Source organism: Aythya marila (genome assembly GCF_965140915.1).
Source record: "Aythya marila genome assembly, chromosome: 18".
Classification (NCBI taxonomy): Eukaryota; Metazoa; Chordata; class Aves; order Anseriformes; family Anatidae; genus Aythya; species Aythya marila.
Window position 1 is genome coordinate 10,910,633 of NC_139059.1, and position 17,235 is coordinate 10,927,867.

The 17,235-nt window shown below is 52.8% G+C and overlaps 1 protein-coding gene across 1 annotated transcript; it reads left to right on the plus strand.

Annotated features, from left to right (window-relative positions):
- The first annotated feature begins 250 nt into the window (after positions 1 to 250).
- Positions 251 to 16,604, plus strand: LOC309885382 (bMERB domain-containing protein 1-like). Its single transcript, XM_082775251.1, has 7 exons — positions 251 to 349; positions 5,804 to 5,924; positions 11,182 to 11,255; positions 15,158 to 15,272; positions 15,395 to 15,468; positions 16,076 to 16,227; positions 16,498 to 16,604. Exons 1-6 carry the CDS (start codon positions 286 to 288, stop codon positions 16,192 to 16,194), a joined length of 567 nt encoding a protein of 188 aa, XP_082631377.1. The 5' UTR covers positions 251 to 285; the 3' UTR covers positions 16,195 to 16,227; positions 16,498 to 16,604.
- Positions 16,605 to 17,235: the final 631 nt, after the last annotated feature.

The following is a 17,235-nucleotide window of genomic DNA, read 5'->3' on the forward strand; positions in this document are numbered from 1 at the left end:
GGCGGGGGGGGAGGCTACTTTTATTATTTTATCCTTTATTTCATTATTTTACGTGCTGTTTGCGAGGCGGGAAGGGGAGAGGGGGAGCACATGAAGGACGAAAGCGGGGCCGAGGAGCGGGGCCGGGGGGGGCCGGGGCCGGGGGGGCGGCGGCGGCCGGCAGGGGGCGCGGCGGCCCCGGCGGAGCGGAGCGGATCGGGGGGGAGCGGCGGGAGCCCCCCCGGCCCCGCCCGGCGGAGCGGAGCGGGCAGGGCAGGGCCGGGCAGGGCCGCGCCGTGCTGCGGCATGGAGGGGACGCGGACCCCCCCCCGCTACGGATCGCTCGAGTCCACCCGCTGGCCGCAGCCAGGTGAGCTCCAAACTTTGCCCCGGGTGGCTCCGGTGCTGTCCCCCCGCCGCCCCTCAGGTTCTCTCCCCCCTCTCCATCCTCCCCACGGACTCGGGTACCGTAGCCCCGCGGGGCGCCCCGCAGCGGTAGCGGCCCCAAGGGGAGCCGGGCACGGGCTGGGGGAGCCCCCGGGGAGCCCCCGGGAATGGGGCAGGGACGGGGGGACGGGGTGCATGGGGAGGGAGGGAAGGGGCGGCTGGGGGAGAAGGGGTGGACAGCAGGGGATGGAGGGAGGGAGGATGGAGGGGAGAGAGGGTGGAGGGACCGAGGGCTGGCTGGAGGGGAGGAAGGATGGAGGGAGGAATGAGCCCCCCCCGGCTGATGCTGCCCAGAGAGGTGCAGAGCTGCCCTGGTCGGCAGGCTGGGTGCCCACGCTGCCCTTCGCTGCCTTTTCCCATTCTGACCAGTTCCTCCAGAATGAAACGGGGTGGGCCTGGGGGGGGGGGGGTCTGACCAGGGGGATCACCCAAATCATAGGACCTGGCCTTGGGGTGGGAGGTGATATCCCCCACACCTGGGCTGTGGGCACCCTGGGGAAAGGAGGCTCCTGCAGCCGGGGCGTCCTTCCAGCTGTAGTCCTACCCTATGGATAGCACAACCTCTGCCCTTCCCCGTCCCTTTCTGCTCCCCGTTAGCCCCTTGCACCCAGCAGGACGGGGACAAGCAGCCAGAAAGTCATGGAGGGAGGCACGGAGCAAACTCCAGCACCTTGCTTGATGCTGCTGTGGGGCTGTTGCCCGTGAAGCTGCTCGGCTCCACAGGGAGCTACCTGAAGTGTCCATCGTTCTCCTTTGTGCCTTCCAGAGCAGTAATATTTATCCCCACCATCTCCCCCTGCCTGAGAAGAGTGTCTGGGCGAGGGCGTGCAGGGGTCTGAGCTTGTCCTGCAGGACTGGGGTGCTCGGCCGTGCACTGCAGGTTCTTGAGGTTCGTGTCCCTCTGCTGGGCACCCCAGGGGACAAGCACTGTGCCACCTCTGTAAACACTGCCCCAGAGCCGGGCAGCATGTTGTGGTTGCTCTTGTTATCAGACTTGCGGAGCAAGGGCTGGTGGTGGTGAGCTGAATGCCTCCTGCCCACGCTGCTTTCTATGGCAGGGAAAAACCCACAGCTGAGTTAAAGGCCTCTTGGGATGTGGCCCAGGTAAAGGGCCCTGACCCCCCTCCTTGGGGCACTGTCGATCAGTCGCCCAACTTTAATCATCGCTCACAACTCAACCCTGAACTGGCTGCTGCTGTGACTCATCCCAGACTTGCTGCTGGCTGTCTAAATGTTTTCACCAAAGCCATACGGAGTGAAAGTCTCCAGCTATTATACTCCTCATTAACGATACTCTCTTCCCCTGGGCCATGCGTGATGATCAGAGCATCCCCAAGTTGAGATCAAAGCTTTCTCCCCTTACTGGGTTTCCCAGCTGGAAATGCTGCCTGTCGGGGCGCTTTGCTTGGGCAGCGTGGGGCAGATTTCTGTGTGGGGGGCAGATTTCTGTGTGAGGGGCAGATTTCTGTGGGGGGGGCAGATTTCTGTGTGTGGGGCAGATTTCTGTGTGGGGGGCAGATTTCTGTATGTGGGGCAGATTTCCATGCCTGGTGCCACTGCCGCCTGTGCAGCTGTGGGAGCAAAGGGGCCCTGGGCAGCGTGGCTGCACATGTGGTCATCCTGCTGCCTCCCTGAAGGGACACTCAGACTGTAAGCTGGGACACAGGTTTAATGAACGCCTCTGCTATAGCCCCTACTTGGTGCCAGGCACTTAGAAATGGGTGTTAGAAACCCATTCTCAGCTTGGCAAAACCACCTCTGGGGACATCTTTGGCCCAGCTGTCTGCAGGATGTGCTGGATTTTACTCCCTTGTGAGCTCTGAGTGTCCACGCTTCCATCTGTGATGGCTTTATGGAGTCGCTGCCATCACACAGGCTGCGCGGGGAGCTGTGGTGTGGCCTGTGCCTGTAGCTGGGGGGCTCAGGGATGTGGGATCCCCTGCGTCTGCCTGGAGGAAGCATCTCCTGCACTCGCAGAGAAGATCCATGTAATTCCTATGTATTCGTCACAGACTTACCTCATCACATGGAATCACAGAGGAATCTGGATCAGGAGGGAGCTCTGGAGATCTCAAGCCCAACTCCCAAGGATGAGATCCCTTGACCTCTCCAGTCCCAGTTCTTGTTTCCTGAAGGGAAAATGTTTTCCTGCAATCTAACTGGAACCTCCAGTGTTCCTGCTTGTGTTCATCATCTCTTGCCTGATCTTCACACACCTCCAAAAGGAGTCTGACTCCCTCTTCTCTGCTTCCTCCCATTAGGTAGCTGAGGACAGCCATGAGATCCCCCTTCACCTTTTCTCCTTTGGGTTGAGCAAACCTGCTTCTGTCAGCCTCTCCTTGCCCATCTTGTGCTCCTGTCCCTGCCCTTGCTCAGATGTTCAGCTCTTGGCAAGACTGCCTGTGGTCCTGGACAGATGCTGGTGGATGGAAGGGGTCTCCACCAGCAAGTTAATCCTATCAGCATCCTGTAGGATAGGGCATCCTATCAGTAGCCCTCGGGTTGCTGTCTGTATGGATTCACTGGTTTCTCATGAGGATTGATGGATGTTTTTTGTGCAGAGGATTAGCTCTGTTTTCCATTGCCCAGGTGTTCCTGCACCCCACAGTGTCTCCGGTCCTGCTTCCCAAGCCCTTGTGTTTTCTTGGTGCCAATCAACGTGAAGGATTGGCTGATGTTGGGCAGGGTCTCACCCTTACCAAAAACCCCAGCAGCAGCAGCGTGGGGTTTCTGATCCCAAAGACTTTCTCCATTCTTCACTGAAAACAGAAGGGGTAAGGAGGAGGTGCCTGTGACAGATTTTAAGGAAGCAGAGGGAAGCGTTGGGGGCTCGTGGAGGCCTGAACGGCAGAGGCAGAAGGGTGCTCCTGCCAGGGGGCTGTGTCCATTTTGCAGGAGCTCTCACCTGGGGCTGCCCTTGCTCCTGAATTAAGCAGCTCCAGGCACACCACTCCCTGCTTAGAGCTCTTCTCCAGGACGTACTGCTCCGGTGAGATCTTCCCTGCCGTGCCGAGGACACTTCTTGCCTTAGGGACACTGAGTGCCCTGTCCCAACCACACCACCAAGGGGAGCTTCCAGCTCAAATCCTGCAACCATTGCTCTGCTGCATGGCATAGACCTGTCCCTTGTCCCCACCCCGTGTGTCACTCCTGACCTGCAGCCTCCGCTGTCCTGCAGAAAGGTGGCTGCGGGGTGCATGAGGGCAGCTCCTCCTGCGCAGTGTGTCCCCAGCCACGCTGAATTCCCTGTTGTTGATGCAAACCCACCCTGAGCCGAGCCAGCAGCTCTCTCACCCCTGTGGGCAGCTGCCTGTGGGCTGACATTGCCCACCACTGCCTCCTCCTTCCTTCGTGTGCACAAGCGAGGATTCGCTCCCGCAGCTGGGATGGCTGCGGCTAATGAGGTTCTGGGATGAGAAGGGAGAAGGAGCGATGCTGACACCTGTTTCAAGCCATTGTGCTCACTGTTGTGGGTGGGAAGCAGCTGGCTGATGACCTGAGCCAGGTACTTCTGCCACCAGTGATCAGAGCTGTGCTGGGTGAGTCCCCCACCCACCCAGGCCAGCAGTGACAGGAGCTCCCCCGGGCCCACCCCTGTGCTCCAAGCAGGGCTCAGATCTGTCTTTGGCTAATGAGAGCTGCAGTCAGCTTGTGTCTTTGTTTACTGGAGCATCTGTAAAACAAACAGCCTCGTCATTTCAGCCTGGTCACTGAAGGGACACTTGGAGCAATGCAGCTTTTTCCTGACAGGTCTAGAGCCGCACTGAAGTGTAGGCAGCACCCCAGGGAGCGGCTCCTTCAAGTGCACGGTGGCCGTTCTGTCTGCACCCTGGGGTGTGTTACCTGCTTGTCTGCTGCCTTCTGCAGGGAGGTGTGAGCAGGGCACATATACAGAGAGGTGTGAGCAGGGCACACCTGCAGGGAGGTGTGAGCACTGCCCCCAGCCCCCTGCCCATGGCCGGGTGCAGCAGCGAGGCGCTGCAGGGTGGCAGTGCAGCAGGATGCTCGGGATGGGAGCTCAGCATCCCGGTCCCCTAGCAACCGAGGTCCTGTCCCCTAGCAACAGCAGCCCGGTCCTGCAGCAACCGCATCCCTGGTCCCGTAGCAACCCCAGTCCGGTCCCCTAGCAACCCCTTCAGGCCGATGGAAAGCAGGCTGGGGGCTTGAGGGGGGGTCCTGGGCTTGTTTGCAGCAGAGGCAAGAGCTGATGGGAGGCAGCACATCCAGCCTCACGTTGTGTCCAGCCCACATTTCCCTTGATCTGTCCTGAGCGGGCGCTGGCTCCTAGGAGCATCTTGAGAGTTCAGGATGGGGAACGACTGAGGATTCGGCATGCTGGTGTTGGCTGAAAGGGTCCTGGATGGCTGCTGGGGAGGGAGGCATTCTCCGAGTAATCCTCATTAGTTTCTAAGCCAGAAAGAGAGGAGAACTATTCCCCAAACCAGTCATGGTAACCTAAACTACTCATATTGCTGCTCTTAAACCTTCTCCACCAGCAGCCTTGGAAACATGCCTCACTCTGGGAACAATTTCTCCAGCAGTTTTAAGTGATGAGCAGAGGACCAGTGAGTGCGGGGTGCTTTGCCTTGTGCCTTTGTACTGATCTCTTCCTGCCCTGCATGGGCAAAGTCCCAGGGCTGCAGAAAGGCAAAGTCTCATAGCAGAGATGTGTGCACTGTGGAGATCCAAAGGAAGCACAATTTTCCCCTGATGTGTGTGATTGTTAACGTTGTCTCATAGCCTGGCTTTGCTGTAGCTGCTGAGCCCCCCCCCCCGACCTGTGCTGTGCGTACATCACAGGAGAGCCAGATTAGCCTGCGTGTGATGAATGCACTGCTGCACGTCACTGATAACAAGCTTGCTGACATGATGCTGAGAGCCAGACTGGCAGGGAGCAGGGAGCTGGCCTTCTGTATCCCATAAAACAGGCTGGGGGTTGCTGCAGGCTGTGCAGGCTTGTAGGCACTGTGTGAATCAGTGGGACATCAGTGGGACATGGGTGGAGGCAGAGCTGGTGGTCAGAGCAGGATAATGCCTGCTGGACTCTCATCCTGCCCATTCCCCCGGCTTGCCACCACGCTCTTCTGAAATACGAGAGCCTCTTTTTCCCATATTTTGCTGTGATGTTTTTGGCTCTTGTCCTGAGTCAATGACATACACTTTTCCTGACTGTTTCCCCAAGTGGGTTTCCCAAAGTACTCTTTCCATGAATGTGTCGGGCTCTTTCCTCTTGCAGCAGCAACCTGGAAAAGAACTTAAAACTGCACACGCTTACTGGTGATGCTGTCTGGTGTTTGCAGGGGGTCTGGGAAACGCCATCGTCCTCAGCACCTTAAATGTCAGCTGCTGGCTGATGTGGCTCCATTTTCCTTTACAGAGGATGAAATTGTTTCCATGGCCGACTCCACCACCACCATCGATGACATCGAAGGGGAACTCTTCAAAATCGAGAGGATCAGGGAGATCCTGGTGAGGAGGGAGTCGGAGCTGAGATACATGTGAGTGCTGGGAGCCAGCCTGTTTCTATGCAAACAGAGTTGATGGCATGGGTTTAACCAAGCTAAAACATGCCCGTATTCCACCATGAGCACCCCATCTTCTCAGCAGGTTCATGCTCAGCTCTTGGGCTGGGATTGGGAAGGGCCCTGAGGTTTGGTGTCTCATTGCTGCTCTCTGGAGATACTGCTTTGCCCCAGCACGCAGATCTCTGGCTGTTGAACAGCCATGTGGCTGCAGTTTTCCGTCCCCACACTGCAACGTTACGCATCCTCCCAGCTCTGATGTGTCTGGACCAGCCTCAGTCCCTCGTTCCCAGCACAGCCTTTGCAGCTAGATGTGGGGGGAAGGGTTTTCTCCAGGGCTCAGGGCTGTAGTCAAAACAGTTTTGGAGTAAAATTCTGAATGCCTTTCATATTTAAGGCAATCAATAGTCACTGTGCTGCAGTGACTGAGGGTGATGAAGAACATTTTCTCAGGATATATATTGGGATCTGCTGTGGTGTGGGAGGAGAAGGACTGACTTACCCATGCTCCAGATTACAATGGCACAATGGTCTCCACTGAGTTCTTCCCTTTTGGAGTATCAGCACGGAGAATTTGGGTGCACAGAGTGCCAAGATCAAAGTGGCACAAAAAGAATCACAGAATCTTAGAATATCCAGAGTTGGAAGAGACCCACAAGGATCATCGAGTCCAACTTCTGGCCCCACACAGGTCTACCCAAAAATTCAGACCGCATGGCTGAGAGCACAGCCCAAACGCTTCTTGAACTCTGACAGGCTTGGTGCCGTGACTACGTCCCTGGGGAGCCTGTTCCAGTGTGCGACCACCCTCTCAGTGAAGAACCTCTTCCTGATGTCCAGCCTAAAGCTCCCCTGCCTCAGCTTGCCACCATTCCCACAGGTCCTGTGACTTGTGATTAAGGAGAATAGATCGGCGCCTGCCCCTCCACTCCTCCTCGTGAGGAAGCTGTAGGCCGCGATGAGGTCTCCCCTCAGCCGCCTCTTCTCCAGGCTGAACAGGCCCAGTGCCCTCAGCCGCTCCTCATACATCTTCCCCTCTAGGCCCTTCACCATCTTAGTTGCCCTCCTCTGGACACTCTGCAGCAGTTCAATGTCCTTTTTGTACTGTGGTGCCCAGAACTGCACACAGTGCTCAAGGTGAGGCCACACCAGAGTAGAGCGGGACAATCACCTCCCTCGACCGACTAGCGATGCTGTGCTTGATGCACCTGAGGATATGGTTGGCCCTCCTGGCTGCCAGGGCACACTGCTGGCTCATATTCAACTTGCTGCCAACCACAACCCCCAGATCCCCCTCTGCGGGGCTGCTCTCTAGCGTCTCATCGCCCAGTCTGTACAGCCGGGGTTGCCCTGTCCTTGGTGCAGGACCCGGCACTTGCCTTTGTTAAACTTCATGTGGTTGGTGATCACCCAGCTCTCCAATCTCTCCGGATCTCTCTGCAAGGCCTTTTCACCCTCAACAGTGTCAACAACTCCAAGTTCAGTGTCATCAGCAAATTTGCTCAGAACACCTTCTAGTCCTACATCCAAATTGTTTATAAAAACATTGAAGATGACTGGTCCTAAAATGGAGCCTTGGGGGACCCCACTGGTGACAGGCTGCCCATTTACCACAACCCTTTGAGCCCTGCCTGTCAGCCAGCTGTTCACCCATCGTATGATGTTTTTATCTGGCTATATGCTGGACATTTTGTCCAGTAGGATCTTATGAGAAACTGTGTCAAGAGCTTTACTGAAAAGGCAGAAATAAAGCCAGTTTGATGCAGAGGGATGGCCACAAGAGAAAAGCTCATGAAGTAAAGCTGTGGCAAAGCTGCACAGCCCCTCTGGGGCCGCTGGGGTCTGCAGTCCTGACTCTGGCTTAGTGGGCAGAGGCAACTGGGAGGCAGCTGAAAAAAAAAGCAAAGATCCAAGGGGCTGGAAGGCTCACTGCTACATGAGATAAACAGGTGGCGCTCCCAGCACAGCTCTGCATATCATGCGCATGGTTTCCAGCTTGCAAAGACCTGCATGCCATCAGCGAGAGGCAAAGCATGGTGCTTGGCCAAGACGCCTCTGAGCCAGAAACATAATGAGGGACATACCCTGGGTCAGCTCAGAGCTGCAGAAAGCTGGGTCAGACCCATGGAAATGGGGCTCCCAGCTCCCTGCACTGCCCTAGGGCAACCCTCAAAGTCCTGGTGTGGGCGAAGAGGGAACATGCCATGCACGTGGAAGTGAGATGTTATCTGTCGGCCTCATTAAAATCTCAATGACCCAAATCAAAATTCAACAAGCAGTTATAATTTGAATTGCGATGATACTAGCATTCATGGTCTGAATTGATTATGCTTTTTAATATCACTACCTTGCTACAGTCAGCCCAGTCCTGAGCTCCCGTGCGGTCAGGTCAGCCGCAAACCTGTGATTTTTTAATGGTAATTGGAAAAAAAAAAAAAAAAAGTATTTACTGGGCTACAGTACTTGACATGCTGCTATTTTAACATGTTTGGGTCTCCACTGGTGCCTGCACCACAGGGATGACAGGAGCCTGGCGGTACCCATGTAAACCCGCTGCCTGCAGTAGCTGTGAGCTGGACTGTGGTCTCATGGCTCAGATTTGGAGTGATGACCTCTGTGAGGGATCAGCACAGTTCGTCCCAAATCTATTGCTGAAACGGATTTTTGGAAGTCATAAAAAGTGAAGTACTTAAATGCTTTCCATGGCAACCAGTACCTAAATCTCACGGGTGCTGTCAAAACTCACAGCTCTTGGTTTTCTGTATCCCATTATTTGTTTTCTATGTCCTTGGGTGGGTACGGCTGCAAAATTCATCACTGGGAAGTTTTTGGAGGCACCAGAATTGCATGTCTGAGCAGCTGGGAGTCACTGCCAGGGACAAGGGAACTCCCAGGCCTGGCTTCTGCATGGTGGGTTTAGACAGGATGGGGCTGTGGGGCTGCAGTGGGGCTTATTTTACCAATGGGGGAAAAAATAGGATCAGTTGGACTGTAGGTCTCAGGGAAATGGACATCTCCGTTGATGTGCCACCAAGCGGAGATGTGACTTGTCTGGTCAGTCCATAGGGACTGGTGTTTTCTTCTTGCTGGAGATGTCAACCTAAAATATTACAACATTTCTGTGTTTAATATTTAATGTTCAATATTTACAACATGTCTGTGCTGTGGAAAACAATGACACTCCTGGCATTTCTCCCGTTACAGGGCAAAAGAAAGGTCTGAATTTCCTACGAGAGGTGCAGCTTCACTCCTTACCTGCTCTGTGCAGAAGTGACCTGCTCTGATCCCAGAGCCAGGCAGGGCAGCACGGCCGTGGCTGATGCTGCAACATTATCTCAGGTGGCAGAAATAATCCCAACTCCAGCAGCAGCCTCCTGGGTGCTTGCCTTTGCAATCTCTCCCAGGTTTTATTGAAATGACAATTTTTATTACCACCCATTCATTACTTTTATTATAAGTTTTCAAATGATTTAATTCAATTTGAATTTTGATATTTCAGTTATCATTTGACTCTTTATTTTAATTTTAATAAGTCTATCACCGTTGATCAGCCAGTTGCCCATGTGTCCTGTGCAGCCCTCCTGCTCGTGCTCTTTGCAGAAGCTCAGGGCTCAGCCACCAAGGCACGAGGAGCAGGTGATACAAGGACAGACAGAGCTCCCTCTTCTCCCCGCACAGCTGCCAGCCGTTGGCATTGGTGGACCTGCTCAGTGCAGTCTGCAAACAAGTGAAGACACTGTCAGATGGAGCAAGGGAATAACAGAGCCAAGAGGAAAGATTTCCTCCGCCTGGGATGTTCTCCTCCTACAGCGATATCACACGGGGTCCCTCTTCATCAGTCTGTTCGTTTTCCTTTCTCTAATTAATATTTCTGGTGTCCTCGGCACAGCTGACAAATCTGCAGCTTCGAGTAGCTCTAGTGTGACTCATCCCAGATGGGTGGACGGCGTGACTCAGTGGAAGGGCCGGCAGGATTACCGAAGGTGCAGGCAGGGCTTTTAATAACAAAGGCACATCTGTTCAAGGTGGCACCAGCTCGTGAGTCGACTGTGTATTATCTGTAGACACAGATCATGTTTTAGGGTTTCTCATCACTCACAGATGTGGAGCTTGCTAAAAGTGTCAGCTGAGTTCTTACAGGTTGGATGCTTTGCCATGCACCCTGCACAGCATCCATGGAGTGAGTTTTCCTGCCTTCAGGTCTTGGGTGACCTTGGGAAGCTCATGTCAAGATGCTGGAGTGCTTGGTAGGGCTCAGGAGGACGTACAGAGTCTCTGTCAAGGTTAAAAAAAAAAAAGGGGGTTTTCTGATTCCTTGATTTCAAATGAGCCAGTGGCCCAAATCCCCTGAGTAGGGTTCTCTGTTTCCTGGGTGCCTCAGTGCCATTGGAGAGTGCCCAAAACCCTTCAAACTGAGGCATTAAAGTTCACTGTGACCAGACATCATAATTCCTCGGTCTTGTCCAAGTGGGGCTTTAGTGAGGGCACAAGCATGTGATATTTTTGTGATAAATCAATGAGTAAATTGGGTTAAGCCTTCTCCACTAGCTGCACTCACACCGGTGCACCTTTGGGGGTGGCTGAGCATCTATGGTGCTTCCTCCTCCTCCCCGGGCATCACCACACTGCCCCAGCACAGTGTGTGCCACCCTGCTGCTGACACTTGAGCTAAGCTCAGTGCCGCCTTGGGCTTGTCCTTCTTGGTGTCTTGCTGCTGCCGTGAGATGGTTTCATTGCCCACGGCTTCAGCAGGCACCTTTTCTCCTGTTGAAATGACCTTGCTCCTCAGCAGGCACCTGCAAAGTTTGCACACTTTTCCCCTGTGTTGTATTTCATTTTTCTGACTCTTTTTTTCATTTCTGCAGAAAGCTGGTATTAAAAGTGTCAGACTTTTCTTGGTGGTGGCAGTTTCTCTTTGCTTTTAGATTTTGCTATTTAAGGATTTTTTTTTTTTTTGAGAAGAAACACAACTGCTATTGCATGTGCCAGGTTTTAATAAGGTATCATTGTCATTAGAGTGACAAAACTTTTGCTTTGCCAACAGCCGGTGACACAACCCATTTAGCTGCAAAAGCTGCTCTGAGATGAAGTGGCTGCCGATTCCCAAGGGAAGGCAGGTAGATCTGTGCTCCCCACCGTGGGCACTGAGGGCATGTGCTGGGTTTTGCTCTGGACATTTTACACCTTTCCTCTCCCAGCGTTTCCCTCAGTGGTTTCATTTGTGTCTCTGCAGGATGGATGACATTCAGCTTTGCAAAGAAATCAGCCGGCTGAAAAAGGAGCTTCAAAAACTGATAGCCCTTCCAGGTAAGGCTTTGTAGAACTTCAAAGAGCTGCACCCTGCCTCTGCACTCAGCAGAAAGATTGCCATGAAATCCAAAAAGCTCTTCACCATGTCCCCCCTTGGGACGCTCCCAGAGATGCTGCGGCTGCAGGCAGAGCATGAGCAGCAGGAACTTGGCTCCTTTGGTCTGACCCAAGGTCTTTCTCGGGACAGGGAGACCTCGTGCAGGCCTAAGCTGACAGCAGAGGAAACAGAAGGGGAAGAAATACAAGTCCTCTGAGGAGCAGCGTGGGTCTGGTAGAGGGGGAAGACAGGGAAGGGTTGAGTTAGGTTCCAGTGAATGGTGGGACCTGCTGCGTCCACTGAGAACATGGCTTGGGTGAGTTAAGGGGACATTGTGAGACCACACCTTGGAGGCAACGGGATGAGAGAGACCTTCAGAGGCCTCAAGAGCATGGAAAGCAATGAATTGGTGCTGTGACCATGTCAGAGATGTCCGTCAGCAGCAGGGCAGAGGGCAGCATCTGCCAGGACAGGGCTCCTGGTTGCAGCCAGGGTAAGATGGGTGCTGGGTGTCCCTGTCACAACCAGACCTGCCCTTCTGTGGCCAAATCTCAGCTCTCTAAAGAATCCCCTTCAGCCAAAATACTTTAATAAAAGCACACACCAAACAACTCCAGGTTCGAATGAGAGAACAAGAAGGGCTTCCTCACACACTTGCCCATCACTGCTCATCAAGCTGTGCCTCCTCCTAGGACATCCCCATTCAGCCCCAGGAAGGACTCTGGCTGTGTTTTCAGGACCAGGTGGGAGTCAGGTCCCTGCTTACTCGTACTCATGTGAGCCTTAAGATCCGGACCTCGGTTACTTCCACCACAGGTACCTCGCTGAAGATGCTGTGCTGAGACCACGGAGTGGGTAGCAGGGGGCGATGCCTGGGCCCAGCTGTGCACATCTGCTCTCCAGAGCAGCTCAGCTCAGCAGGTCTGCGCCCGAGGTTATCCCCAAGCCAAGGGTGGCAGAGACCTTTTCTGCTGCCATAGTGTCGCTGTGCTGTGTGTGCTTGTGAAACACCAGACTGAGGCAGGTTAGAGCCCAACTGCTGCTTAATATGCAGGTCTTGGTCAGATTAATATAACCTGGCCGCATCAGAGGGAGGTTCAGGCTTGGGCGGGGGAGGATTCTGCCATGAAGACAGGAGCTGCATGAGAAATGTAGACCCACATCTCATAGGGATTTTTAATTCAAACAGCTTCTAGTTTGTAAATTAAGGCATGACTTAAATGGTGGCTTAGGAACAGAGTTAAACTTGTTTTCTGAAGATTGAGGAATGTGGCTGGCTTTTCTTCATCTGCTTTGGTCTTTAATTTCATGTCTTTTCATTGTTCCCAGATTCAGCTGAAGCAGGAATGCTGCTTACATGAGGGATGCTTTTTTTGCCTTCTTTATAACTTGGCTCAAATCAGGCCGTGCTGGAAAAATCCTGCAAATTGCCTGCTTTGTGAGACTGTAGCAGCAGATCATTCATAAAAATGGGTGTTGAGGTTTGGTTCAGAGAAGGATTCAAAGACGTCAGTGCTTACTCAGAGCTCATCCAGACCTGTGGCATGAAATCTCACCAGACCAAAGTGCCTTTAATAATTCAGAGAGATACCGTGGTCATGATGGACTCTGACATCAGCAGGTTGGAAAAAAAGGTGCAGTGTTTGTACAGTGGGTTAACTCTGATGTGCTCTAACTCAGGAATGAAGACTGCTAACTGTCCTGGTTTCAGTTAGAACAGAATTAATTTTCTTCCTAGTAGCTGGTGGAATGCTGTGTTTTGGCTTAGGATGAGAAGAGTGCTGATAACACCCCGATGTTTTAATTGTTGCAGAGCAGTGCTTATACCAAGCCAAGGACACCTCAGACTTTTGCTCTGTCCTGCCAACAGGCAGGCTGGGGGTGCAGTAAGAGCTGGGAGGGGACAGACCCAGGACAGGTGACCCGAACTAGCCAAAGGGGTATTCCATACCATCTGACGTCATGCTAAACAATATATAGGGGTGGCTAGCCGGGGGGAGGGGGCCGGACTGCTCGGGGTTAAGCTGGGCATCGGTCAGCGGGTGGTGAGCAATTGCATTGTGCATCACTTGTTTGTACATATTATTATTAGTAGTACTATTATCATCATTGTATTATTATTATTATTATTATTATTTTCCTGTCTTATTAAACTGTCTTTATCTCAACTCACGGGCTTCACTTTCCATTTCTCTCCCCCGTCCCAGAGAGGGAGGGGGGAGGGTGAGCGAACGGCTGCGTGGTGTTTAGCTGCCAGCCGGGTTAAACCACGACAGCTAACTAACTCCAACTAAGCCGTTATGTTTGTGGCCAGCCTGATGATTCTGATTTTCACGGCAGCCTAATGACACTGTGCTTTAATTCCCAGCAGACAGGTGGGAGCTGCTGCAGGAGGCTGTGGCAATGGCCCTGTGACTTTCCATTAACTCTTCATGGAGAAAGACCCATGTCTGTGTCCCAGATCAGCTTTTTCTGCCGGGGAGCTCAAGCTCACTCCCTGCACAAAACCACAATTGGAGGAGAAGCCTTTGTTTTCTGGGGGTGTTCCTAACAGCATGATGATAATGAATTCCTTCTACTCAGACCCCCACAGCAGCACCTCCCAGCAATTCATAGCAGACTTTAAACTACAAATCAATACACAGTTTACGTAACTGCTGAGACCCTGCTGACAGGGTTCGCTCCATACTGAGAATTTTGCTGCATTTTTATTTAGCTGAAGAAAAACTGGAGATTGATCCATCGTGATTTTGGAGCTGGCCGCTGAATTCAGAAATGGTGTTAAATAGCTGCAGCGCAGACAGTCACAATTTCCTCCCAAGGTAGCTCTCCATTTAGATCTAACACTCCTCTATCTTATAGAATCATAGAGTGGTTTGGGTTAGAAGGAACCTTTAAAGGCCATCTAGCCCAATCCCCAAGGATCTCCACGTATCCTGCTTACCAGTATGTACCAATTTATATGGAACATGACATCACAGTGATGTGAGAGTTTCCTGGGTCTTCACTAATTCACTGCCCAAAGATACGTGGCACAAGTGCTTGAGTTAGGTCAGTGTGGGTGTGCAGGTGACAACCAGGGCTAGTACATTCAAAATAGCCTGGCAGACACTTGCAGTCATCCTTGTCATTGGGGGTGGATGGAGCCCATGTAGGCTGACAATGTTTTGAAAGGTCAGATGCACTGGGTAAGATCACAGGGACAGTGCTCAGCAGGGAATAAGGCTATGAAAAGCAGTGGATTGTGTTTGTTTTCATGTCTTTCTCTATACAGGATGGTGGTGCAACATGTTCCCAGAGCACATGGGCATTGCTGATAATTCCCCCTTTCTGTTTTTGAGTCACTTGGATCCCTGGCTGGTTTTTCAAGGACCTGGCTGAGTGGCAGCCAGGTGGGGTCTCTGGAGACTAAGACCATGGTTGGGTGTTCTGGCATGGGAAGTGTGGGTTAGGCACATCCTGGCAGAAGGATGATACCTGAATCTGACATTTCTGAGCACCTTGGGACCAGGTGCCCAACCTCTTCAGCAGTGACCCCTAGAGAGCCATGGTTTTCCACCAGTGAGGCGACTTTGCTAAGCAACCCTTTCTCTGCTTTGTGAAGCTCCCAGTTGCATCTAGCAATGCTCATCCCCATGGAGTTTTGGTGAGAAACTCAAAATTCAGAGTTTGATCACACCAGACCCAGGTGATGTGAGATGAGGTTGTTGCTTATTTAGCAGCCTGTATCTGGGTCCAGGCACTTTGGGTTGGATTTTTCCCCTGCTGTTATATCTGTTTCCAAGTGGGGCAGAGCAAGCTTGGCCTTGGCACGGCAGTGTTGACCCCTGCTGTTGTGTAAAATATGCTCCTTGTGCTGCAGAGACTGAGAAGTCCAACGAGGAGAAGCAGAAGGAGGAGGAGCTGGTGCAGCAGATACACAAGCTGGTGGAAACTCGGGATTTTCTGGTGGACGATGTGGAGTTTGAGAGGCTCAGGTAGCTGGGTACAATTTATTCCTTGCAATGAGGACAGTGCAATCTGTCCTTAGATCGGCGTTATGCTTTGCCAGATGCCTCGCTGCTCCTTTCCCAGGTACTAATCAATCTTTTTATCACAGGGAGAGAGAAGAAGACAAGGAAATGGCAGAATTCCTGCAAAATAAGCTCTCCAAAAGCTACCTCCAGAAAGCAAGTAGGTGGCTGATGAGTTTTATTCCTCCCATTGAACCTCCCTGCCAGTTTCTCCCTTCTTTAAGCACTTTGTTCACAAGAGTTCATTGTTCTTTGTGGGGCGAGCTTACCTGGAGGCTGTCTGTTGGTGGAGGAGGGTGTGGGGAAATGGCAAGTTTGGGGTGCTGGTGCTTGAGATCATATTGTGGAAGCATCACAAATCAGTAGATGCTGTGCTTCCATTTACCCTCCTGGCACTTCTCAGCCAGCATGGCCTATGAGAACTAGGACAAGTGGGTGTCCTTTCATGGTTCATGTACTTCATCTGACCTTTTTGAACCATCCTCTTCCATTTCATCACAGTTAGCTGAGGTCACAAGTCACGGTATCCATCCAGCCGTCCTCTCTTCATGGCCTTTGGTGGCAGGCCAGCCTTCCCTGTGCCTCCATCAGTGCTGGAGGAACACCTCCCCAGCGTGGTGGGTATCTCCTGCCCCGGGTCCCTGTGCCTCTGCGTGAGGAGGGGCAGCACCACAGCCCTGAGAGGAGCTCTCAGAAGAAGCAATGGGCCTGTGCTCTTGTCAGCGAGCAGACACCAACCCTAAAGGTAACAATGCCTCTCTCCATAGCTCCTGTCAAAGAGAAGAAAATGACTTCCAGAGGGCAGCAAACCTCCGCCCCGTATATGACCAAGACAGGCCTCACACTGCTCAAGGAGTGCTGTGGCTTCACCTGCTCCATCATGTAGCCAGTCCCCAGCTCCTCTGCACAGGACATGACCGTGGTAGTGTTCGCCTCCTGGACTGGGTGACAGGGGTTCCCTGGAGTACTGGGGCTGCCTGTACAGGGTGGGTGAGCGCTGATATATGGGACACAGAGCTCCTGGCACAGCAGGAATGGGGTGCGAGGGACCACCAGGCTGCAGCCCATGGGGCTGGAAGGGAGGCAGCAGTGGTGATGGCTGGAAGGAGGCCGAGGAGATGGAGGGAAGCATGAAGGGAATAATGTGGTTGCAACCCTTGGTTTCCTATTTCTTTCATTTTCTCCCCAGGTCTCCAGCCAGAGTCCACTACCTGCTGTCCTCCGAGAGTTTCAACCTCCTGTCATTATTCATGCTTCCCACTGCAGCACCGCCACTGAAGAGACTTTCCAAGTAGGCTGGTGCAAGCTTGAATGATGGCATGTCTCCTTGGTGCCACGTCAATGGTCGTCTCCTCCATGACATCAACTGAATCCCACCTGAGCTCAGCTTGGCAGAGGTGTGTGCAGCAGTGAGCCCACGACAAAGAGGTTCTGCACCTGCCGGTGTAATAAAACAAGCACTTGGAGCTAACGTTTGGAGAACATCGTGCTCCACCATCCAAGAGAAGCTGTTGCCACAGATCTCATCCTTGGCCTTGTACCTTGTACCAGCTCGTGAGTCTCTGTGGGATGGTTCCTAAGGACTCTTTGTGGGGAATGTCTCTGGTCTGGGTTTTGTTGCATTTGCCTTGATGTTATTGCCAAGTCCCCTATGGCTCTGGGTAGATCTGTGGGAAGTGGGAAGGGCATTGCCTGGGGCTGGCTGAATGAAGGGCTAATTCTTGTGATGCTTTCACCTGAGCACAGATGTAGTGTGTTGAACTACAGGCAGATGATCTGCTTTCTCCACCTCGCTATTACTGGGTTCAGTTTCAGCTCCAAGGAAAAAGAGGAAATCAGAGAAAAAGAGGAAAGGAGACAAAATCAGAAGAACAGAGCAACATGCAAAGGAAGATGAATCCAAATGGGAGACTAGAAATGTGGCAGG